At 36.2% G+C, this 27597-nt stretch overlaps 1 protein-coding gene across 1 annotated transcript in view; it reads right to left on the minus strand.

Annotated features, from left to right (window-relative positions):
* Positions 1 to 898: 898 nt before the first annotated feature.
* Positions 899 to 27597, minus strand: part of LOC105881715 (coiled-coil domain-containing protein 7) — a 149167-nt gene continuing 122468 nt past the window's right edge. The window contains 5 exon segments of the mRNA XM_075997568.1: positions 899 to 940; positions 8138 to 8233; positions 8235 to 8280; positions 8282 to 8358; positions 16371 to 16436. Coding sequence (XP_075853683.1) covers positions 899 to 940; positions 8138 to 8233; positions 8235 to 8280; positions 8282 to 8358; positions 16371 to 16436 — 327 coding nt within the window.

The following is a 27597-nucleotide window of genomic DNA, read 5'->3' on the forward strand; positions in this document are numbered from 1 at the left end:
ATTTAAAATGGACCTTTTCAAACTTCTGGCCATTAATCATTATACTTATTAACTAATTCTTGCTAATTATCTGGGTCTATAATATAGAAATATTAAAAATGATAATGAAGCACAGAAATGCATACTTCTAGGTAATTCTTTCTTCTTTTTTGCATGGCAATCAAAACCTAAATCTTACACATTAAGCTTTGTATATTAAGGAATAAGTGACTCATATACATTTAACTTGAATTCTCAGTAATTCCTGCCAATGACTTTTATTATCATTGGATAACAACCTAACTCATAACTGACAGAATTTGCTGCCCTACTAACATATCTGCCTCAGGCTTACTGTTCATTCACTAAATAAGCTTGTGAATCAATAATCATAGTCAAGCAGACTTTCTCAGTAGTGAACACTTAAGAGTCAATTGGGTGAATAATCAACTCAATTATTTATATGCATAAATGTATAATATATATGGTGACTGACTAAAAATGAAAGGCAACAAATGTTCAGTTGAGATGCATGAACAAGATGCATCTAGCTCATGCATCTTAATGGCAATTAAATTCAAAATAAGTGTCAATTCATCACTATCTGGAAATTTTAATTGCTTCCATCAGAAAAAAGAACACAAAAAACTGTGTTTATACATTAGACCTGGCCCTTAGTTTAAAATTTTCATTTAAAAATTTTGATTTTTGACTGCGTCCAAACTCTTCAATTGTTAATATCTGAAGTTTCAAACATTTTCTATTTAAAATTACTTTCAAAGAAAAGAGTACAATACTATAAGCAAAAATATAAATCAACAAGTTTTATGACACAGAATTTAGATGGCTATTTTTTATCACTTACATGTGTGAACTGATAAAGATTAGAAAAAGATAACACAAATTTTAAAAAAATATTTTACCTTTCTTCAACAGGTCTTCCGCTTTGGATAACTGAGATCTGCGATAAATATAATAATAAATTTAAATATACCGAATATATACATAAAATGTTTGCATTAAATCATTTGGAAAGATACCATTCAAAACAGTTTTTGAAAACGACAATTTTATAAGATTAAGGTATCAAAAAAGCCAAGAAATTATCATATTTTGGCATTAGAAGAGACATTATAGAAGAGGAACAGGTCCCAAAATTACATTTCTAAATTAAGAACAAAGAGGGTTTTATATTTTTACTAAATAAAATTTTTTTAAGCTTATCTATTACATAATTATCTAAGCCTTTTAAATATTTTGTTGAAAGGTTTATGATGCTAATATTATATATATGAATATGATAGTACTTTTATAATTTACAAATTTTAAAAGAGTATATTGAGAATGCATGTTTAAAATATTTTTATTGAAGTATGTGATCAAAAATGTTAGAGGCCAGTGACCTTCAAAGTATGATTTTTATTAATAAATTACCTCTTGTGAATATAACACATATTTTCCTATAGTATAAATGTTGATTCTAGGTTCTATTCCAGACTTGAATTTCATCGAATTCAGTATCTTTTATACAGACATTAACTAGCTTTATCCTTACCTACCTGTGGGGAAGACTTCTACATGCTTACCAAACTAATTTTCTTTTCTTCATAAGCACATTGCTAGTCTCCATTTTTAAGTTCCTCCTACAGTTAAATGTGGCAAATAGAATGTGAGAGAAAATGATGTACACCTCTTCCAAACTGGTCAATGAAAATTACTCATTTTGGGTCTCTATATTCTTTTCTGATAGCTGGATGTCTATGCCCAGTGTGGCTCACAAAACCACAAGATGGCAAAAACTCCATGCCAGGATATTTAATGACCTTGTAGAGTAGAACTCCCTACCATGAACACTGACCTTGAACTTCCTTGGACTACTGACATGAGGAAATAAACTTCTATTGTGTTTAAGCCATTATACATTTTATATAATCTATATATCACAAGAGTTAGCCTTGCATTAATATTAACTCATATATCACCAGGCATTTTCATACAGCCTGTGAGGAGAACTAGGACAGGCTAAATAGTGATGCAATGTCACATTTACACAGTACTTTGCAATACACAAAAGCAGTTCACAAACATTATTTCATTTTATCCTCACAATATTCTTATAAGGTATTATCCTCAATTAATGGTTTGTAGATAATTATGAATAATTCCTGACAGAAATAATAATAGCTCTGGCCCTCCCTCTAATTTAAAAAGACCACTATTCTAATAAATACTTTTAAAAACAGGTACAAAAAGAAAAAAAAGGAACTATGTGTTAAGTTTGCTCCAGATAGGAACCCGAAAAGTATGTATAGGACAGAATGTGGTTAACACAAAACTTAGGCTTGTAAAACAATAACCACAGGAGTCTGGACAGCCCCGGGACCTTGTAAATCTAACAGACAGCTGCACCCAGCATTCCTTCCCCCTCCCTCCCTGATAGAGACAAAGTTTATCCCTTCCTAGTTCTCTGGATAAAGACGAAACCAGAGCTGAAGGATGGATGTGACTGGGGCAGGGGTCCTAGGAGCTGGTTGTTTGAAAAATAATTAATTGCAAATGGCTGTTCTGGCCCACTTACTTACTCCCCCCAGAAAAACCTTCTATAAAACCCAATGCTCTCCCCTTTCTCTCAGGGACACTTTTTCGCCTCCACCCATCTGCACCCAAATGCTCAAAATAAACAGCATTTTGCCACACATGAGGCTTCATGCATCTCTCTTGGCTCTGGACCTAAAACTATGTTTTCTAATATGTCATTAAGATATACACATAACAGACATTTTGTGTGATATAATCTAATGTATAGTAAGAGTTCTAGAGAGTTCCCTCCTCCTCCCCCTCCCGCTCTCGGCTCTGACCTAACAGGTTTATCTGAGCCAAATATGTGTGATGGGCCTGGAGCACATGGCCTCAAGAAGTGCTAAGAAAATGTGCCCACAGTAGCTGTGTTATGTGTTGGTTTTATAAATCCATGGAGACAGGCATTACACATAATATCTGAAGTCAATACTTAGAGATCATACTTAGGTTTGGCCAGAAAAGACGGGACATCTCAAAGTGGGAGGTTAGGTGGAGGGGCTTACAGGTTATATGTGGATTTAAAGGGTTTTTGATTTGTAATTGGTTAAAGAAATGAAGCTTTGTCTAAGGGGTCAGAATGGTTTTTTTTTTATTTCGGCATATTATGGGGGTACAGATTTTAAGGTTTCAATAAATGCCCTTTGAATGTTTTAATTTAAGATAAGCAAGTCTATTAATCAGAGAGAAGCCACCAGACAGTTACCAAAACTCAAGAGATCTGTTAAGTAAATTGATGGCCTGCAGATATAGTTTAAGCTTTGTCTTGCATAGCTGAGGGCCTGTTAATGATTTAGTATCTTATCATCACAAAGAATATCTCTAAAAAGGGAGAGGGAGGCATGGGGAGGCATGTCTGATTTTCCTTCTCATGGCTGGTAGCTCAGCTTTAGGGTTTTTCTGAGGTCCCCTAGGCCAAGAGGGGGTCTATTCAGTCAGCTAGGGAGCTTGAGATTTTTAGTTCACATTAATGAATAGGATATGGCAAAAGTGATAGGATGTCATATCTCTGACTAGGTTCATTCTGTCTCTGGTTCTTTCTCTCCCCATCTCTCTCCATCTGTTTATCTCTCTGTATCTCTCCTGCCATTACTTCCATTTTGTAGTCTGCCTTATAGCGAGGCCCTCATGACAAGGTACTGGTGTCTCAAGCCAGCAGCCAGCCAGGACCTGAGGTCTCACAAGAGTGAAATGAGTACATGAGTGATCTTGGAAGTACATCCTCCTCCAGTTGGATTTTAAGATACATGCAGCCAAGACCAACACCTTGAATATATCCTTGTAAGAAACTCTGAGCCAGAGGACACAGCTAAAGCACACTAGGATTCCTGACCTACAAATATTCTGAGATAATACATGTTTGTTGTGCAGGCCACTAAATTTTGGCATAAATTATTATACAACAAAAGATAACTAAAATAGTGTTAGGTTTGTTCCAGGTGGGAACCTGAAAAGTGTGTATAGGATGGAATGTCTTTAATGGAAAATTTAGGCTTATAAAACAATAGCCACAGGAGTATGGAGAGTCCATAGGTTGTGAAACAGACAGCTGTGCCAGCATTCCTATCCCCTATAGGATCAACCTATGGGGGATAGGATGAACCTACCGCCCTTCCTTATCTCTGCAGGATAAAACTGATGCAGGGGGTCTCAGAAATTGGTCATTTAAAAAAAATTTTATTACAGTTGCTGTTGTGGCCCAGGTACTCACTTCCCCCCTGGAGAGACTCTCTAGAAAACCCAAGGTTTTCCCTCCTTTGGGATGGATGCTCTTTGGTCTCCACTCATCTATACCCAGATGCTCAAAATAGATAGCATTTTGCTACATATGAGGCTTTGTGTGTCTCCGTGTCAGCTCCAGACCTAACAAACAGTACTTTTTGTTCTTCATTTATATTTTATTTTATTTTAATTAAATTAATTAATTAATTTTATTTGAGCATATTTCAGGGGTACAAATGTTAGGTTACATATATTGCCTTTGCACCACTCATGTCAGAGCTCCAAGTGTGTCCATCCCCCAGACAGTGCGCGCTACACCCATTAGGTGGTGAATATACCCATCCCCCCTCTTCCCCCCTCAGATTTGCAAGACACTAGATGAATGTTACTATTATATGTGCACTTAAGTGTTGATCAGTTAATATCAATTTGATGGTGAGTACACATGGTGCCTGTTTTCCCATTCTTGTGATACTTCACTTAGTAGAATGGGTTCCAGCTCTACCCAGGGTAATACAAGAGGTGCCAGATCACCATTGTTTTTTTTTAACCATATAAATTTTAGGCAACGGAGAAAGAGTGTTTCGAGCAATAAGAACAAAATATGTCAAATACCCAAAGATACAGAAAACATGGTATGTTTTATGAACTTAAAGAAGTGTAGCTAAATAAAGATTCTACTGTTTAAAGGTTTTGTTTTTATAAAAGAAAACTCAATGACATAAATAGTACATAAATTGCAGTATATAAATTGTAGTACATAAATTGCAATAAGTCACAAAGTGCCAATGCTGGATAAAAGGTCAACTCTTCCACATTTTGATATCCCCTTATTCCTTCAGGATATCTTATGAATTGACTGTGACCATCTGATATATGATTGATGAGCATGCCAGTGTCAATATTTATATAAAATATTAGTAAAGCTTAATTTTTCATATAGATGAAAATAACATAAATTGATCTCATATGTTTCCCTATACCCCTATGATGGGAATTATAGATAGTGTGATAAGTATCAGCCTGGCTGGTGGGTAAAAAGGTTTCCAGTCTTGGTGAACTGGAGGTTTCAGTTTTACCATGCATGCAGGGACTGGAGACAATGTCTTTAATTTATGCAAGGCAAGCAGTAGGAGCCAAAATCCCTGCAAAAAGCCAAGATTTTCAAAGAGTTGCATATATAGAGCAAGAATTGAAAAGTTCCATCCATTAGCATAATATAGCAATAAAGAAACTTCTCCATACACAATGAGTGCGATGCGCACCATCTGGGGGATGGACACACTTGAAGCTCTGACTCAAGGGGGGAGGGGGGAAAGGGCAATATATGTAACCTTAACATTTGTATCCCCATAATATGCTGAAATAAATAAATTAAAAAAAGAAAAAAAAAAAAAGAAGTGTAGCTAAAACACACAATATATGTTACATATGTGCATATGAAAGCACATGCAATGGCCTGGGGAGCCAATTAAAGATAAGACTAGAGACTCAGGAAAGGACCAGATCTGACAAAGCCTTCAACTATAATAGTAATTTGTACTTCAACTTAGAGTAATGGGAATCATTAAAAACTTTAGGCAAGAAGGGAATATAAACAGATACCAATTTTTGAAAGATGACTAGACACCAATGTGGAGAATACACTGAAAATAGTTAATTCTGGAGAGAGGGAAACCAATTAGAGACTCAGTGGCAGCTTAACTAAAAGACCTGTCAGTAATATTGAGAAAAATGGACAGAATTTGATGGCTAATAATTGGATCAAGACATAGGAACAGAAGAGACAGCAGTGATCCCAGAGTTTCTAGTTTCAGTAATTAGGTAGATGAGGATGTCAGTAAACTAAATACTCAGAGATAAAACAAGTCTGAGAAGAAAGTAGTTAGTTCATTTGAGGACATGTGAATTCTAGATGCTTACAACCCATTCAAGTAGATAAGTTCAGTATGCTGATAGATAATATGCCTGAAAATTAGGTGATATCTTGGTTAAAGATAAGCTATCTATGTGGCACTGGAAGCCATGAAAGTATATGAGCATGCTCGAAAAGAGTACATGAAATAAGAAGAGAGTCCATGATAGAACCCAGAGAAATATGAAAAGTTAAATGATGGACAGAGCAAGAGGAGACCAAGAGGGATACCAGAAAAATATAAGGAAAACCAAATACTTATGCTGTCAACCAAACTACACACTATATTTTTAAAAATGGTCAAACATGGTCAAATGTTTAAGAAGACAGGTGAGATAAAACTATAAGGAATCCTTCAGAATAGCATAAAGCAAATTTGTTGTGACCTTGACAAAAATGGTTTTAATATAGTGGTTGAGAAAGAAGATTATAGTTAACTAAAGAATTATCATAAGAACATGGATACAGTTGAGTTTGAACAACTTCTATTTCTTCAACATCTCTAATAATGATGTCTTCTATTTCACTATTACCAGAATAAGTCAAACTGAATAAATAATATTATATAAACCATCTATGCAAAGAACCTAAAATACAGAAGTTTAATTAATGAATGTTAAGCTAGATATATAGGAAGACAAGTGTGCATTAACTATATATCTATATATATCTATATATATATAATCACTAATAATTAGAATCACTGGTCCATATGAAAGCAAATTGATGTTTTAGGTAAGGAAGCAGCTCTTTCTGTTCAGGTTCACCTTACTATCTAATCTGTCTCTATATTTATCCTGTCACATAAGGTAACCTTTATTTTGGATTTAGGAAAAATACTGGGAAATATTAATACAAACATTAAAGCTATTAACAAAATGAGGTTTTGAATGCAGTCACACAGATAAGCTGTAACAGAGGGAATAACCTGAAAATGTTTTAAGAGCTGTCTCTTCAAACGCCTCCCCCCACCCATTCTTTTGGGGAATTAAAACTTGGATCCCTGCCCAAGGCTAGCAATCAGAAGGGGAGGAGAGTGTTGTTTGTTTTTGTTTCTTTCTTTCTTTTTGTACCACTGGAGATGGCTCAACAGAATTGGCCAGGCAAAGGTCACAAGATTGTCTTGCTGTGGAGATGGACTCAATCAGGATAATCAACTACAGTTAAACAGCAATAGCCTCAAGCTGAAAACTCCCTTTAAAAGCTCTGTATTTCTGCTGATAGACAAGACAATAGTACTTTAAGACAAGAGTGTGCCAACCTCCTTGCTTGCTGGCAAATTAATGAACTCCTTCCTTCTCCTCAAACTGCTTGTCCTCATTCTTCTGATATGGCCTCAGGCACAAGTGCCAAACAGTAACAAAGCCATAAATATAACTTCAGACATGATTTTGGAACCAGAAAGTCCTGGATTTGCAAGCTAACTCAACATTACTGTGATGTTGCATTGTTGCATAGTTTACTATTTTTAAGCTTCAGTTTCATCCTCAAAATGAGGGTACTAATAGCTATCTTACTGTGGACTGTTTTACTCTTCTAAGGTATAAATACAATTAACAAATTTAAACAAATTTCCAGAAAGAGCTTCTGAATCCACTGTACAACAGAAACCAAAATAAAATATTTTAAAGAGTTTTTTCCCCATGATTTTGCGTTTATATTTCATTATATTAATTTATAGCAAAATATTTTCAGTCTTTGAACCCTTATTCTTCTGGCTCTCAAATCTCAGATACTAAAATGATCATTCAAAGTCAGTACATATGTAATATATAGCTTTGGTATTCAAGATGATAATGAATTGACATATCCTGAAAGGGCAGAAGTAAAAATACAAAAGAAGCATAATTTTTTAAATAATATATACAAGTGAAGAAAATAATAATGTAAATGATAAATGTCTTACAATACATACAACTGTCTCTATTTTGGTTACATCCTTACCTGTGGATGTTCTGGGATGATAATAGTTGCCTTTTGTCCACCTGAATCTGAAACTACTGCTTTACTTATTTCTTTCTCCAATGGTACATTTTTTTTAATCTTCACCTTTAACTTTTACTTGACTGTTACTCATTTTCATTGTTGGTCTTTCCCTCACTTTTAAGTAACTCCTTCTCTTGATTTAGGAAATGGTCGAGTTGATGCTTAGCTCTTTCAGCTTCCTGTTTTTTTAAAAAAATATCACTTTAACAAGCATTGTTTTCTTGCTATTTTCCTACAAATATTACAACCTTCAGGAATCTGCATATATTTATGCCCACATTATTTCTCAACTCTTATTCTTACTGAGTTGGAGGAAGCTAAGTCAATCAGTAGTTTAACAATTCCACAATCAAAATTGAAAGCTATAAAGAAACCTCTTTCACTTCTGAATGCTATTTTTATACCCAGGAGTTTCTCCTGGTTGTTATCTTTTTAAGGCTCTAATTAATACACAAGCAGAATAAAAATTAATACAAAGTATACATTATAAAAAGTGATAGATTTTAACCAAGAAAATTAAAACTCAAAGAATGAAAGAAAATATGGAAAATGAATAACATAGGTTAAAATTTTCTTTAAAATGTCACTTTTTATAATTTCTATTTAGTTATACAAATAACGTATATGTATAAAGTAATATATAAATCAACAAAAAGAAAATTCAAAAATAATCTTACCACATACAGAAAAATCACTATGAAGATTTTGATGTATATCCTTTCTAATTATTTCGAAATATATCTAGTACATATATGCATATATTTCTTAAAATTTTTATCTAGATGGGATAATACTATGCCATACTTAAATAATGTCATATATGTTTCTATGACAATAAATATACATTTAAATCAGAATAGGTAACAAAACATTTAATATATCATAATTTATTCAAATTCCTTAACAATGGAAATTTATTTTGAAATAAATTTTTGCTATTAAAACACATTTCATTATACATACTTGTGCAAAATCTCTGTACATGTTTTCCTTCTTTAGAATAAACTTTTAGAATGAGACTTATAGAGTGAAAAGACTATAGCTTTCTAAGTTTTGCCCTACCTTTACTTGACAGAAAAGATCTATCTTGCCCGATCTTTTCTTGATTGAATAGAAAAGTATCAATTCAAACTTTTTTGATAATAGAAGCACATGAAACGTTGCTCATTTCAGCATACACCCACCAATATTAGATATTTCTCTTCCTTAAATTTTTACCAAAATGGTAGCTAACAAAGTATCTATCCCACTGTAATTTTAAATTGCACTTATTTGACAACTAGTGAGGTTACATATATTTATATGCATTTATTGGTCATGGATATTTCTGAATCATGACTTGTCTATTTGTGTCCTCTATGTTGGGAAGGACTATCCATATTTCTTGTAGGTTTATAAAATATCTTCATATAAAACATTTTCCATTTATCTTTCTATCTTATAATTTTACCATAAAAAGTTTTAAATTTATATATAAAATACTAAATTTTTATATTCATTTGAATCTGTTTCTAAGCTTTCTATTGAGTACCAGAACTAGAACCACAGTGTTGTAATTATTGTAGATTTACATTATATATCTATTTTTTGGCGACTGGATCTTCTTTAATTGTTCTTTATCTGCATAATCACCAACTACTTTTCTCATTATACCTTATAATAATTTTGTTAAGCTCCAAAATAATTCCATTTATATCTAAAAATAAATTGCTTTAAGATGTACAACAGTTTGGAAACATGGAAAATGGAAATATTAATAATAGCTTTCAAGACCAAAATTACAAATTTCCATTTCTTCACTATTTTGTCTACGCCCCTTGGTAAAGTCTTATATCTTCATTGATATAAAACTGTGTGTATTTTTTTTAAAAAATATGCTATCCTAATGTCATTTAGACTAATATTATGAGTAAACTTTTTCTATTATGTTTTCTGAATAATATATTTCAACAAGCATTTTCTAAATGATTGTTGCAGATAAAAAGAAAATCTATTGCATGTTATTTTCTATCCTATTTTAAAAACAATCTATTTCCTCCTCAACCAACTTTTTCAACACATCACTAATAACTTTATTATGTATTTTTCAGAAAAAAAATTTTAAAGCAGTATTCTACTTTTTTCTTTTTTAATTTTGGCATATTATGGGGGTACAGATTTCAAAGTTTCAATAAATGCCCATTCCCCCCGCCCTCCACAAGTCTGAGTCTCCAGCATGACCATACCACACATGGTGCACTTCTTACTCATTATATATGTATATACCCACCCCCCTCTCCCTTCCGACCTGCCCAATACCCTATTACGGTGGTACCTATGTGTCCACTTAGGTGCTGCTAAGTAAATACCAATTTCCTGGTAAGTATATGTGGTGCTTGTGTTTCCATTCTTGGGAAACTTCATTTAATAGTATGGGTTCCAGCTATAACCAGAAAATATGAGATGTGCTATATCACCGTTATTTCTTAGACCTGAATAGTACTCCATGGTACACATATGCCACATTTTGTAAAACCATTCTTGGAATGATGGGCACTTGGGCTGTTTCCAAAGCCTTGCACTTATGAATTGTGCTGCTATAAACATTCGAGTGCAGGTGTATTTTTTGTAGAGTGTCATTGGATCATTTGGGTAGATGCCCAGCAATGGGATTGCTGGATCAAATGGTAGATTCACTTGTATTGCTTTAAGGTATCACGATATTGCTTTCCACAGACGTTGAACTAGTTTGCAGTCCCACCAGCAGTGTAGGAGTGTTCCTCTCTCTCCGCATCCATGCCAGCATTTATTGTTTGAACATTTTTTGATAAAGGCCATTCTCACTGGGGTTAAGTGATATCTCATTGTGGTTTTGATTTGCATTTCCCTGATAATTAGAGATGTTGAGCAATTTTTCATATGTTTGTTGGCCATTCTCTGTCTTCTTTAGAAAAGTTTCAGTTGAAGTCCTTTGCCCACTTTTTAATAGGGTTATTTGATTTTTTCTTGCTGATTGTCATGAGTTCTAAGTATATTCTAGTTATCAGTCCCTTATCGGAGGCGTAGGATGCAAAAATTTTCTCCCATTCTGTAGGTTGTCTGTTTACTTTCATGACTATTTCTTTGGCTGTGCAGAAGCTTTGTAGTTTGATCATATCCCATTTATTTATTTTTGTTGCTGCTGTGATTGCCTTTGGGGACTTCTTCATAAATTCTTTGCCTAGGCCGATGTCTAGGAGAGTGTTTCTAACATTTTCCTCTAGAATTCTAATAGTTTCGTAATTTAGGTTTAAGTCTGTTATCCAGCGTGAGTTGATTTTTATGAGAGGTGAAAGGTGTGGGTCCTGTTTTAGCCTTCTACAGGTGGCTATCCAGTTTTCCCAGCACCATTTATTGAAGAGGGATTCTTTTCCCCAGCGTATGTTTTTGTCTGCTTTGTCAAAGATTAGATGGCTATATGAGGATGGTTTTATATCAGGATTCTCACATCTGTTCCACTGGTCAATATTCCTATTTTTGTGCCAATACCATATTGATTTAATTACTACAGCTTTGTAGTATAGTTTGATATCTGGCATATTAATGCCTCCCATTTTGTTTTTGTTGCCTAGAATTGCTTTTGATATTCGGGGTCTTCTTTGATTCCATACGAAGCGTAAAATTATTTTTTCTATATCTGTGAAGAATGCTGATGGGATTTTAATAGGTATAGCATTGAATCTGTAGATCAGTTTGGGTAGTATAGACATTTTTATGATGTTGAGTCTGCCGATCCACGAGCATGGTATGGATTTCCATCTGTTTACATCCTCTGCTATTTCCTTCCTCAGTGTTTCATAGTTCTCCCTGTACAGGTCTTTTACCTCCTTGGTAAAGTATATTCCTCAGTACTTTATTTTCTTTGTTGCTATTGTGAAGGGAATTGAGTCTTTGATTTGGTTCTCAATTAGATGGTTGTTGGCATATATGAATGCCTCTGATTTCTGTGTATTGATTTTGTATCCTGAGACTTTACTAAATTCATTGATCAGTTCCAGGAGTTTCTTCGTTGAATCTTTGGGGTTTTCTAGATACAATATCATATCATCAGCCAACAGTGAAAGTTTGATCTCTTCTGCCCCTATTTGAATACCTTTAATTCCATTTTCCTGTCTGATTGCTGTAGCCAGGACTGCCAGCACTATGTTGAATAGAAGTGGAGATAATGGAAAGCCTTCTCTGGTTCCAGTTCTAAGTGGGAATGATTTCAATATTTCCCCATTCAGTATGATATTGGCTAAGGGTCTGTCATATATGGCTTGTATCATTTTTAGGTATGTCCCTGCTAAGCCTATTTTCTTAAGTGTTCATATCATGAAAGGGTGTTGATTTTTGTCTAAAGCTTTTCTGCATCTATTGAAAGAATCATGTGGTCTTTGTTTTTACTTCTGTTTATGTGGTGAATTGCATTTATAGATTTATGTATGTTGAACCATCCCTGCATCCTGGGATGAAGCCCAATTGGTCATGATGGATTATTTTTTTTGATAAGCGTCTGGATTCGGTTAGCTAAGATTTTGTTGAAAATTTTTGCATCTATATTCATTAGGGATATTGGTCTGTAGTTTTCTTTTTTTGTGGCATCCTTTCCTGGTTTTGGTATCAGAGTAATATTTGCTTCATAAAAGGTGTTGGGGAGGTTTCTGTTCTTCTCGATGTCGGGGAATAGTTTCTGCAAGACAGGTACTAGTTCTTCTTTGTAAGTGTGGTAAAATTCGGGTGTGAAACCATCTGGACTGGGACTTTTCTTTTTAGGGAGATTTTTAATTGCTGTTTCTATTTCAGCTGTTGAGATTGGTCTGTTCAGGGAATCTATTTCTTCCTGGTTGAGCCTAGGGAGGCTATGTGTTTCTAGAAATTTGTCCATTTCCTCCACATTTTCCAGTTTGTGTGTATAAAGATTTTTGTAGTATTCATAAATTATATCTTGTATCTCTTTGGGATCAGTTTTGATATCTCCTTTTTTGTTCCTGATGGAGCTTATTAGAGATTTCTCTTTTCTGCTTTTCCTTAGCTTAGCCAATGGTGTGTCAATTTTGTTTATTTTTTCAAAGAACCAACTTTTTGCTTTATTATTCTCCTGAATAGCTTCCCTGTTTTCAATTTCGTTTAGTTCTGATTTGATCTTGTTGATTTCACTTCTTCTGCTGGGTTAGAGGTTTGTCTGTTCTTCTTTTTCCAGCTCTTGTAGACAATTCCTTAGGTTGCCTATTTGTGATCTTTTCGACTTTTGGGTATAGGCATTTATGGAAATAGACTTTCCTCTCAGGACTGCTTTATCTGTGTGCCAGAGGAGTTGATAACTTGTCTCTCCATTGCCATTTTGTTCATAGAATTTTTTTATTTCCAGCTTGATTTCTTCATTTATGAAGTAATCATTTAGTAGGAGGTTGTTTAATTTCCACGTTTTTGTGTAGAAATATGAGTTTCTGTTAGGATTGATTTATACTTTTATTCCACTGTTATCTGAGAAAGTACATGGTATGATTTCTATTTTTTTAAATTTCTTGAGATTTATTTTGTGTCCTAGGATATGGTCGATCTTAGAGAATGTCCCGTGAGCTGATCAGAATAATGTATATTCAGTGGATTTGGGATAGAATGTCCTGTAAAAGTCTGTCAGACCCAATTGTTCCAGAGTTTTGTTTAAGTCCATTATTTCTTTATTAATTTTCTGTTTGGACAATCTGTCTTGTGCCATCAGTGTGGTGCTGAAATCTCTGGTGATTATGGAGTTGCTATTAATCCATTTGCTTAGATCCAGTAAGGTCTGCTTTATGAAACTGGGTGCACCTAAATTGGCTGCATATATATTTAAAATTGTTATCTCTTCTTGTTGAACTGTGCCCTTCATCATTATTTAATGACCCCCTTTGTCTTTCACTACTTTTTGGTTTAAAAACTAAATCATCTGAAATTACAACTGCCACGCCAGCCTTCTTTTGGCTTCCACTTGCCTAGAATACTGATCTCCACCCTTTTATTTTTAGTCTATATGCATCCTTACAGTTTAGATGTGTTTCCTGAAGATAGCATATACTTGGCCTGTATTTTCTTAGCCATTCAGCCAGCCTATGTTTCCTGATTGGAGAGTTTAAGCCATTCACATTTATTGAGAGAACTGATAGGTAAGGTAGATTCCTGTAAATTCCTTTGGGTTGGATGTTGTTGCCTTGATTTCTCTCTTTAGCCACTGCAGTATCTGGCCTTTTATCTTTGGGTTTTGGTTGTTTTTATATTTGTGAGTTTTTATTATGATGTTCCATGCGTAACACTATTTTGAGTACTTCTTGTAGGGCTGGTCTTATCTTGGTTGATTTTCTGAGACTTTGCTTGTCTGAGAATGTCTTTATTTCTCCTTCATATATGAAGCTTAGTTTTGCCGGGAATAAGATTCTAGGCTGGGCATTGTTTTGTTTCAAAAGAGTGAGAATGGGGCTCCAGTCTCTCCTTGCTTACAAGTCTCATTAAAGAAGTCTATTTTTATTCGAATTGGCTTTCCCTTGTATGTTACTTGCTTCTTTCGTCTTACAGCTCTTAGAAGGGCCTCTTTAGTTGATATTTTGGTCAGTCTGATGACTGCATGTCGTGACGTCTTCCTGTTTGCATTGAATCTCTTAGGGTCCGCTGAGCTTCTTGAACTTGTATATTGAGATTTTGAGCAATGCCTGGGAAATTTTCCTCTATTATGTCATCAAATAGCTTGTCCAACCCTTGAGTGTTGTCTTCTTCCCCTTCTGGTAACCCTATGACCCTCACATTAGGTTTCTCACATAATCTCACATCTCTTGTAGGCTTTGCTCTTTTCTCTTGTTTCTCTGCTCTATCTCTGTGATGGTTTTATTTAGTTGGAGGGTGTTATCTTCAATCTGTGAGATTCTTTCTTCTGTTTGATCTACCCTGTTCTTGAGACTTTCCACTGTATTTTGTAGTTCCCTGAATTGGTTGTTTATTTCCAGGAGTTCGGTTAAACTTTTCTTCATTGTGTGTATTTCTTTAGTGAACTTTTGTTCTAGGTCCTGGAGGCTTTTTGTGGTTTCTTTGTGTTGGTTATTGAGTTGTTCTTGCAGGTCGGTGAGTGTTCTTATGATCCACATATGAAATTCCTCTTGTGTCATTTTGGATGCCTGATTTTGGTTGGTGTCTGTTTCTAGGGGGCCGGTGCTCCTCTTTGGGGGTATGTTTTCTATTCAGTTCTTCATATTTCCTGAGTTCCTTTGCTGATTTCTTCCCATGTTGTTCAGTTGTTGTTTCCTTCCTTTAGGTTTTTGTTTGAGTATTGACACGCCTTGTTTAGTTTCTGAGCCGGTAGGTGGTGTCTGTGGATGATATTCGACCACTCCCTGTATAATGAGTCAGTAGGTGCCATGAAAAGGGTGTGCAGGATATCCTCCTTGTCAGTAGGTGGCGCTTGCTTGGAGGAAGAGGCTATGCTGTTTTTTTTGTGTCTTGTTATCAGCTCTTGTTCCTGTAGAGAGGCACTCTAGTGCCTCAGGTGGTCGATGGCGCCCTGGGACTTCCAGGTTTGTCCTTTTCTCCCCCTCAGTGAGGGCTGGTCTAGGAGAGAGTCTGGGCGGAGCCTGGTTTGGTAAGCCTGTCCTCAGGCACCACCAATGAAGTTAGCAGGGGTCAAAGTTCTGTTCTCTGCTTCCAGGAAAATCTGTCAGGGAGGGGCTGGAATGGCTCCGCTCAATCAGAAAATCGCTCTCTGGTGGCGGCCATCTCTGGGCTGGTGTCCGCAGGTCTCTCCATCTGCGTGGGGAGCCCACCAGCAGTCCCAGATGCAGGAGAGGGGAACAGTGACTGATTTACCTACCCTTTCCGCTGGTCTTCTGGCTGCTCCAGTGGTGTCAGCTTCCAGTTCTCTTCCGCAACCTCCTTTCGTGGAGTCTGAGTATTCTACTTTTAAATATATTATCTATCAGTTTGAAATAGATTATCTTTGTTTGATTAAGAAAGTTTACTTTTGTTTACAGATTACTGTTTTGATACAAATGAATATTTAACTTTATCAATGTATCCCTATTGAATAAAATGAATATATTTTAATGCAGCAAAATAGTACAATATATAGACTGCTTAGTTTATGAAGTCAAAATTACTCAATTAAAAATTTCTTTATGAATATTTTCTTCGCTTACTAACAATTTTCAAGGAACATGACATCCTTTACCTGTAAAGCCTGTTTGAGTCGTTCCTTTAGGACTTTGTTCTCAATTTCCAGAGCACATGCTACTTTCTAGGAAGTTATAAGGATAAAAAAATATTCACTTTGTTATTTTAATAATTAATTTATATTTACAATTATAAATTTTCTAAAATCTATAATAGCCAAGATGATTTCAGCATACACTGCACATTTCTCATGCATAATAGTGGATAATAGCTGAAGCTTCCTATTGATTTTCTGCAGGCAAATTGACCATGAACCTGGCACATTATAAGTACAGTAAATTAAACATTTCATTTCTCCTTTTCTGTAGGCCTGAAATATTTAAATAGAGACATATCAAATCTAAATAAAAGAAGAATCTCTACCCTTAACACAAAATAAACATATTTCTGGCTTTGTGAGAATTAGTAGATTCAATTACACATGAAGTCTCAGGAATTCTCCATTAGATAGATGACAGTGTGAGGACCATATTTAAAGTGCCCTGTTTTGCTTCTATTAATAATATGGCACAGCAAGTTTCTACTGGACAAATGCTGCCATATACAACAATAATAAACCCCAGACCAAATACAAATATCAACACTGCGGAGTACTGAAAGAATCAAGTGTAAGTAGATTCGTGATGGAAGGTGACACTTGGAAGACAGAAAGAGGTCTAGGTACGATTCTCTTTTTCATGGCTCTTACTTTGAAGGCAAGCCCTGTCTGAACCATGCAGGGAGCCTAGCAGCTGAGAGAAAACTACCAAAGGACAGAATACAGGACAACCATAGCCACTGGAAAGATGAGGGGCAAGTCATACAAAGAAAAGAGCCATCATAGATAAGGAATCTCAAATTCTTTATAAAACTCTATCCAAATCTCCCCAACTCCTGAACCACACATGCATAGAGGAGACTCTATGTAGCCTAGCAAAAGCTAAAAGAACTGAAATGCAATTAGAGCTGCTACCTAAATACATAATTTGCATTTTGTATCCAATAATGTTAATTATATATTAAATATTAAAAAATAGTACAGTTATATCATAAGAATATAACAGAATCAAGAGTTTCAACAATATGCTTTTCAAAATATCCAGGATACAATTTAGAAATAATTGAAATTTGAAGAAACAGAAAAATGAGGCTTAGTTTGAAAATAAAAGACAATCAACAAAACAATCCAGATCTTAAAATTAGCATATAAGACTTCTAAAGCATTCACTATAAAAATGCCCACTATAAAGGAAAATATGCACATAATGAGTGAAATGATAGAAATCTTAGTAGATAAATATAAATTATAAAAAATAGCCAAATGGAAATTCTGGCACTAAAAACTATAATATCTGAATTTTAAATTTTAATGTATGGGTATAGGAACAGATTGGATATGACAGTAGAAAAATCAAACCACTTGAATAGACATCAATAGAAAATATCCAATCAAAATATAAAGAACAAAGATTTCAAGAAATTAACATATACTAAGGCATATATGTAGGATAATATCAAATATATAACATATAATTGCAGTCCCATAAGGAAGAGGGAGAGAGAACGTGGTATAAAAAATATTTGAAAAATAATAGTTAAAAAATGTCCCAAACTTGGTGAAAATTACATACTCAAGATGCTCAGTCCACCCTGAGTTGATGTTTAGAAACAAGATCATGCCTAAGTTAAACTGTTAAAAACCAAGTAAAAGGAGAAAACCTTGAGAGCAGCCAAAAAAAAATGACATATTACACAAAGGGAAAGGATGACCTGAATGACCACTTCTCATCAGAAAACAATGAAGGACAAACAAAAATATAAAAACATCTTTAAAGTACAGAGCAAATGTTCCTTTTATGAACGTTTTTTAAGAAACAGAAAAAGGCTTTAAATATACATTTTATTCTCCTTGAAATTTGAGAGTACATAGCATCTATGAAAAATAGAAGACAATAATAATGGGAACAAAAATAAACCTTTTAACCACCGCTCAAGAGATCTCAATATATGACCAATGAGGTGGCTGAGGAAACCTGCATCCATACACAGACACCTGAGCAGACCAACTGATAGGCCTAAATAACTTCAGAGAGGAAGAGTAAGTAACTTCAGAGAGGAAGATGCATAATCCAAAGAGGTATCCCCTACTAAAGCAGAACTAGAGACAGACATAAAATAATTAGAGAGAAAACATTAAAACTCTGATGGAGTTCTCTGATAGATGCAATTAGAGCTCCAAATTAGGGTCTCCTGAGATTTTTGAAGAAAGTAAACATGATTTTTTAATTTAAAAATTCGAGAGGAAGAGAAAAGGAGAAACACTACTTCTTAGAATAGATTTAGTAATCTTATAAAGTAAACAAAAGAAATATCTTATAGCACAGAACAAACATACAAATAGAAGCCAGGAAGGAAAAGACAGAAGACTTAAAGAATCAATCTGGAAATCATAATAAATAAGAACACAAAATTTCCTTGAGATAAATAAATAATTTGAAATCTGGTAAAATTTCCAAATTTCAATGAGAAAAAATGAGAGCAAGAAGTAAGACTAGGTCCCAAGTAAATCAAAGTACTATACCTGCTGTAACCATCTACTCAAACTTTACATGAGATAAAAATACTACTCTATCTTAAGCCATTTAATTACTATATGAGATCTCTTTATATAGAAGCTTAACCTATATTCTAACAATGATATTAAGAATAAAAATAAGACAAATCTAGACTTAATTCAATTTTATACAGAGGAAGGGAGAGAGAGAGAATATACACCACACTGGGTAAACTACAAATGGCCATAAATTCTTTGCAGTAGCTCCCATCAAAAGGTAGACTCTATTTCCCCACTGCTTGAAACTCGGTTGGCCTGTGACTTCTTTGGTCCATATGGAAGATGTGAGCTTAGGCCTCAAAAGAACTTTCAGCTTTGTTTTGCTCGATTGCTACTGGGAGCCCTTCTGTAAACTACCCAGGGCTAGCCTCCTGGAGGATAAGAAACTGTCCTAGATGTCCCAGATGGAATGTCAGACATATGAGTAAAACTATCTTACACCAAATAAAGGTGAGCCTGCTCAGAGAGAAAACATATCCAGCCACTAAGAGAAATAATGAATCTACCATTTTAATTCACTAAGTTTTGGAGTAATTTGTTATTTAGGAAAAGCTAACTGATATACCTAGCAATAAAAAATGTATGTAGGCCGGGCGCGGTGGCTCACGCCTGTAATCCTAGCACTTTGGGAGGCCGAGGCGGGCGGATCGCTCAAGGTCAGGAGTTCGAAACCAGCCTGAGCAAGACCCCGTCTCTACCAAAAATAGAAAGAAATTAATTGACCAACTAAAAATATATATACAAAAAATTAGCCGGGCATGGTGGCGCATGCCTGTAGTCCCAGCCACTCGGGAGGCTGAGGCAGTAGGATCGCTGAGCCCAGGAGATTGAGGTTGCTGTGAGCCAGGCTGATGCCACGGCACTCACTCTAGCCTGGGCAACAAAGTGAGACTCTGTCTCAAAAAAAAAAAAAAAATGTATGTGACTTCATATCCTTAGAACATTTACAAAAATTGAAAACTGGATTATTTCCAAAAATGGCTGCCAACAATTCCTTCTACCCTAAATGTATTACATATGCCTCACTGCCCTAGAATTTTCAGAATGGCAAACAAACATTGGCCTCAACTTAAAATCACCAGCTATGTTAGCCTATAACGAGAGTCAGCCAGCCTGTCCTTTGAAACTTTGAAACCTGGCATTGACTTCTCCTCTCTAGCTATATAAGTCTTATCTTCTTCCAGTAGAAGGCTGTGTCATCTACACTGAAAACAAGTTGTTTGGTGTAGCCACCTTCATAAGTTATCTCAGCTTGAGATCTTCTGGATAACTTGTTTGTTGCAGCTTATATATCATCACTTGCTACTTCACCTTGTACTTTAATGTTATAAAGACAGCTTCTTTCCTTCAACTTTATAAACCAACTTCTGCTAGCTTCAAACTCTTTTTCTGCAGCTTCCTCATCTCTTTCAGTTTTCATATGAAGAGAGTTAGGGGCTTGCTTTGGATTAGGCTTTGGCTTAGGGAATGTTCTAGCTGGTTTGTTCTTCTATCCAGACCATAAAATGTCCTCCATTTATCAGTAATAAGGCTGTTTTGCTTTCTTATCACTCATGTTTTCGCTGGAGTAGCACTTTCAATTTCCTTCAAGAACTTCTCCTTTGCATTCACAACTTGGCTAACTCTGGCACAGAGGCCTGGCTTTCAGCCTGTTTCAGCTTTTGACATGCCTTCCTCACTAAGGTTAATTATTTCTAGCTTTTAGTTTAAAGTGAAAAACATGCAACTATTTCTTTCACTTGAACATTTACAGGCCATTGCAGGGTTACTTTTTGGCCTACTTTTAGTATTATTACATCTCAGAGAATAGGGAGGTTTATTCTCCTCAAGGAGAAGAGGGAAAGAGGTGGGGGAATGCCTGGTTACTGGAACAGTCAGAACATACACACTTATCAGTTACATGTGCTGCCTTATATGGGTGTGGTTAGTGACACCAAAAAACAATGACACTGGTAACATTAAAGATCATTGATCACAAATCACTAAAACAGATATAATAATAATAAAAAACTTTGAAATAATGCATGAATTATCAAAATGTGACACAGAGACATTAAGTGAGCACAAGCTATTGGAAAAATGGCACAAATACACCTGCTTGATACAAGATTGCCACAAACTTTTAATTTGTAAAACATATAATACCTGCAAAGCACAATAAAGTTAAATGCAATAAAACTAAGTGTGCCTGTATGCATCATTTTAATTAGAAAAGATCAGTATTTTGATAAAATCAAATCTTCTCATTTGATATCAGTACAATTTAGATTACAAGAAATATGATTTTCTACTCTATTTTAATAAATTCATGCAAATATAATTAAATAATTTGATTATCACTCAAACTATTATAAAAACTTTCTAATTGTTCCCTCTGGCTGCAAAATCCAATCTCTCCTCCAAAATTCATCTTTCCTACAAATGGCAGAATAATATTAAGAAAAAATGTCAAAAGAATCATTCTTAACATTCCTTAATAAGTCCTTACTTCCTACTCAATAAAATTCAAACTACTGACGTCATCTATACACAGTCCCTATCAGGTTTCTGACTACTATTTTCTTTAATCCAAAACTTCTGTCATACTCAAGCATTTGAAGTTCCCTAAATAGCTCTTGTTCCCTCAAGTCTTTGTCTTTCCACATAGTATCACTCCTACATAGAAATCTCTCCTGTTTTCTAACTTCACATTCTTAGCTACTATACCACAGTTCTCCTTTTAAATGTGCATTATGTTGCAATTAGTTGGGGACATTATGTCTCTAGTATATGCTAACAATATATTTCAAATGCTTTAAAATTCTTTAGAAGCCTTAAATTCAGAAAAAAACAAATTCAATATTTTCTTATTATATGCCTCGGATATTACATTATATTATGTTATATGCAACCAATTTACTCAGTTCATTTAAGTACATATAGAATGTAATTACAATTACTGTTTATACATGCTTTCGGGACTTCACACCTGGGAGTTGGTAATAAACAATTTAAATAGAAAAACAAAGAATTCTTAATACTGTGTATAGAAAAAACTAAGAAGATTCTGTAATTTTAGAAAAGTATGATCCTTGAAAAGATTTAGCAAATGGGGAGATAACACTGAATTTATACTTAGCCATTTTACCCCACTTACAAAAAGAGAGGGTCCTTGGGCTATCCAGTCCAACCAGAATGCACCCGATAACTCTGTAAACCCGGTCAATTTATTTAATATCTTTGAATTTTCTCCTTTAAAAATTAAGTAAGAGTAATTACATCTATGGTACAAAAATATGATATGCATTATTTAACTCACAGAATATTGAAATGTGTAAACATTTTTTCATTTTCTAAAATTTTGAGCTATCATAAATGTATTTGTCCTTCTTTCTTATCTCTGTAGGATTATGCCGCAAATCTCTCACTTAGTAGATACTTGACTAGAGAGTAAATTTACTATTTTTCTAACAAATAATCTGAAAATCAAAAGTTAAGGGAGGGCTCTTCTGCTTTGGAAGCTTGGAAGGCCTGAGCTCTACGCTTTTTCAAAAGAAGAACCCAGAGAAGGTCCTTTTCTACAAACATAAAAGCTATGGGGAAAATGCGGGGGTGGAGCAAGATGGCGGACGAATAACACCGCCAGACAGAGTGTCTCTGCAGAAAAGACAGATTGTAGCAGAAATTAGAGGAAAGAAGCAAGAAGATGAGCATAGAGTGGACGAGGGCCGGAAGGAGGGGTACCTGAGACCCCGGGAAACTCCACGGGAGAAGGCTGCGGAGAAGAACTGGAGGCTGAGACCACCGGAGAAGCCCGAAGACCAGTGGCAAATGTAGGTGGATTTGCTGTTTCCCCTCCCCTGCATTTGGGACTGCTGGTGGGCTCCCCAGAGGGTGCAGAGACCTGCAGACAACAGCCCAGAGATCGCCACTACCAGCCAGCGGTAAGCCTGTAGCAGACGTAGCACCGGGTTCCCAACTTCCTCCTGGCACCTCCGTATGCACAGACCCAAGCCGCGCGGCAGGCGCCATATTGCCTCCTCTTCACCTCCACCGACCCTACCCGCAGCTGCCCAGAGAGACAATACAGCCACCAGCCGGAGGCACCTCCAGGGAACCGGACCTTCCATTTGGAACCCTACAGCTGACTCAGGGGAACTCAGACTGTGAGCTCCCTACCCGCCCACGCTCCCAGGTGCTGCTGGCACGGTGTTCCCAGGAGAATGGTGCCGACTCAGAGGCTGAGAGACATAGACCCAGCTTGGGCTCCCTGTGGGTGAACTGGGACCGGAAATCCTCTCCCTGGTGGGGATACAGTTTGAACTCTGGGACCCAGAGGTTGGACCTGCAGACCAGATTCCCTGCACCGAGGGCTAGCATTTCCCTACTATTTTCTTTAATCCAAAATTTCTGTCATACTCAAGCAATTGAAGTTCCCTAAATAGCTCTTGTTCCCTCAAGTCTTTGTCTTTACACATAGTATCACTCCTACATAGAAATCTCTCCTGTTTTCTAACTTCACATTCTTCACAACCCTTCACAGAAGGGTTATACGTGAACAGCCTACAGAGGTGTGTGTGCCTCCAAGGACGGATCGCCATCCTAGAGGGCAACCCTCCTCCCAAAAGAGGCCGTGCGCCCAACCCAGGTGGCGTTCCTGTGCAGGGAACCTCCCCGCCGGCATCACAGTTGGGGGAGGCCTGATGGCTAGTGGTCTGGCCTGCTGGCAGAGGCCAAGGAGTAGCTGCGGAGTTGGGGGGGATGGAAAGAAGCGAGGCCCACTTCAGACTGCGAGTCTCAGACAGCCCTACCCCCACACCCAGACTTTCTGGCTGAGCGGGACCAATCTAGCCCCAACCTGACAGCTTTCCCTGGAAGCAGGGAACGGAACTTTGACCCCTGCTAACTGCCTGAGGGCAGGCCTACCCAACCCAGCTCTGCTCAGAACCACAGATCATAACAGGACACAAAATCAACTGCATAGCCTGTTCCTCCAAGCAAACGCCACCTACTAACAGGGACGGCATCTTGCACAGCCTTTCCACGGCACCCACTGACTCAATATACAGGGAGTGGTCCAATCTAATACACAGACACCATCTAACGCCTCAGAAACTAAACAAGGGGTGTGAATACACAAACAATAACCTAAAGGAAAGAAACAAAAACTGATCGACATGGGAAGAAATCAGCGAAAGAACCCAGGAAATATGAAGAACCAAACGGAAAACACACCCCCAAAGAGGACCACCAGCCCCCTAGAAACGGACACCAACCAAAATCAGGCAACCAATATGACAGAAGAGGAATTTCGTATGTGGATCATAAGAACACTCACCCAGCTGCAACAACAACACAATAACCAACACAAAGAAACCACAAAAAGCCTCCAGGATATGGGAAAAGAAATAGACACAATAAAGAAAAGTGTAACCGAACTCCTGGAAATGAAGAATCAATTCAAGGAACTACAAAATACAGTGGAAAGTCTCAAGAACAGGGTAGATCAAACAGAAGAAACAATCTCACAGATTGAAGATAACACCCTCCAATTAAATAAATCAGTCACAGAAATAGAGCAGAGAAACAAGAGAAAAGAGCAAAGCCTACAAGAGCTGTAGGATTATGTGAAGAAACCTAATGTAAGGGTCATAGGCTTACCAGAAGGGGAAGAAGACAACACTCAAGGGTTGGAAAAGCTGTTTGAAGATATAATAGAGGAAAATTTCCCAGGCCTTGCTCAAAATCTCGATATACAAGTTCAAGAAGCTCAGAGGACCCCTGGGAGATTCAATGCAAACAGGAAGACGTCACGACATGCAGTCATCAGACTGACAAAAGTATCAACTAAAGAGGCCCTTCTAAGAGCTGTAAGACAAAAGAAGTAAGTGACATACAAGGGAAAGCCAATTCGAATAACATCAGACTTCTCTAATGAGACTTTACAAGCAAGGAGAGACTGGGGCCTCATTCTCACTCTTCTGAAACAAAACAATGCCCAGCATAGAATATTATTCCCAGCAAAACTAAGCTGCATATATGAAGGAGAAATAAAAACACTGTCAGACAAGCAAAGGCTCAGACAATTCACCAAGACAAGACCAGCCCTACAAGAAGTACTTAAAACAGCGTTACGCATAGAACATCATAATAATAACCCACGAATATAAAAACAACCAAAACCCAAAGATATTAAAGGCCAGATATTACAATGACTCAAGACAGAAATCATAGCAACAACATCCAAGGCAACAGAATAAACAGTAATCTACCTTATCTATCAGTTCTCTCAATAAATGTAAATGGCTTAAACTCTCCACTCAAGAGACATAGGCTGACTGAATGGATAAGAAAAAACAGGCCAAGTACATGCTGTCTTCAGGAAACACATCTACCCTGCAAGGATGCATATACACTAAAAATAAAAGGGTGGAGATCAATATTCCAAGCACATAGAAGCCAAAAGAAGGCTGGCGTGGCAGTTCTAATTTCAGACGATTTAGTTTTTAAACCAACAAAAGTAGTGAAAGACAAAGAGGGTCATTATATAATGGTGAAGGGCACAGTTCAACAAGAAGAGATAACAATTTTAAATATCTATGCACCCAACTTATGTGCACCCAGATTCATAAAGTAAACCTTACTGGAGCTAAGCAAATGGATTAATAGCAACTCCATAATCGCTGGAGATTTCAACATCCCACTGATGCCACGAGACAGATCCTCCAAACAGAAAACTAATAAAGAAATAATGGACTTAAACAAAAATCTAGAACAATTGGGTCTGACTGACATTTACAGAACATTCTACCAAAATCCACTGAATATACGTTCTTCTCATCAGCTCACGGGACATTCTCTAAGATTGACCATATCCTAGGACACAAAGAAAATCTCAAGAAATTTAAAAAAATAGACATCATACCATGTACCTTCTCAGATCACAGTGGAATAAAACTAGAAATCAACCCTAACAGAAACTCACATTTCTACACAAAAACGTGGAAATTAAACAACCTCCTACTAAATGATTTCTTCATAATGAAGAAATCAAGACGAAAATAAAAAAATTCTATGAAGAAAACGACAATGGAGAGACAAGTTATCAACTCCTCTGGCACACAGCTAAAGCAGTTCTGAGAGGAAAGTTTATCTCCATAAATGCCTATAACCAAAAGACAAGAAGATCACAAATAGACAATCTAATGAAACGACTCAAAGAGCTGGAAAAAGAAGAAAAGACAAACCTCAAACCCAGCAGAAGAAGTGAAATCAACAAGATCAAATCAGAACTAAACGAAATTGAAAACAGGGAAGCTATTCAGGAGATTAAAAAAACAAAAAGTTGGTTCTTTGAAAAAATAAACAAAATTGACACACCATTGGCTAAGCTAACGAAAAGCAGAAAAGAGAAATCTCTAATAAGCTCCATCAGGAACAAAAAAGGAGATATAACAACTGATCCCAAAGAGATACAATATACAATTTATGAATACTACAAAAATCTTTATGCACACAAACTGGAAAATGTGGAGGAAATGGACAAATTTCTAGAAACACACAGCCTCCCTAGGCTCAACCAGGAAGAAATAGATTCCCTGAACAGACCAATCTCAACAGCTGAAATAGAAACAGCAATTAAAAATCTCCCTAAAAAGAAAAGTCCAGGTCCAGATGGCTTCACACCCGAATTTTACCACACTTACAAAGAAGAACTAGTACCTATCTTGCAGAAACTATTCCACGACATCGAGTAGAACGGAATCCTCCCCAACACCTTTTATGAAGCGAATATTACTCTGATACCAAAACCAGGAAAGGATGCCACAAAAAAAGAAAACTACAGACCAATATCCCTAATGAATATAGATGCAAAAATTTTCAACAAAATCTTAGCTAACCGAATCCAGACGCTTATCAAAAAAATAATCCACCACGACCAAGTGAGCTTCATCCCAGGGATGCAGGGATGGTTCAACATACGTAAATCTATAAATGCAATTCACCACATAAACAGAAGCAAAAACAAAGACCACATGATTCTTTCAATAGATGCAGAAAAAGCTTTTGACAAAATTCAACACCCTTTCATGATACGAACACTTAAGAAAATAGGCATAGAAGGGACATACCTAAAAATGATACAAGCCATATATGACAGACCCATAGCCAACATCATACTGAATGGGGAAAAATTGAAATCATTCCCACTTAGAACTGGAACCAGACAAGGCTGCCCACTATCTCCACTTCTGTTCAACATAGTGCTGGAAGTCTTGGCTACAGCAATCAGACAGGAAAATGGAATCAAAGGTATCCAAATAGGGGCAGAAGAGATCAAACTTTCACTGTTGGCTGATGATATGATATTGTATTTAGAAAACCCCAAAGATTCAACGAAGAAACTCTTGGAACTGATCAATGAATTTAGTAAAGTCTCAGGATACAAAATCCATACACAGAAATCAGAGGCATTCATATATGCCAACAACAATCTAATTGAGAACCAAATCAAAGACTCAATTCCCTTCACAATAGCAACAAAGAAATTAAAGTACCTAGGAATATACTTAATCAAGGACGTAAAAGACCTCTACAGGGAGAACTATGAAACACTGAGGAAGGAAATAGCAGAGGATGTAAACAGAAGGAA

This window comes from Microcebus murinus, chromosome 25, assembly GCF_040939455.1.
Source record: "Microcebus murinus isolate Inina chromosome 25, M.murinus_Inina_mat1.0, whole genome shotgun sequence".
Taxonomy (NCBI): Eukaryota; Metazoa; Chordata; class Mammalia; order Primates; family Cheirogaleidae; genus Microcebus; species Microcebus murinus.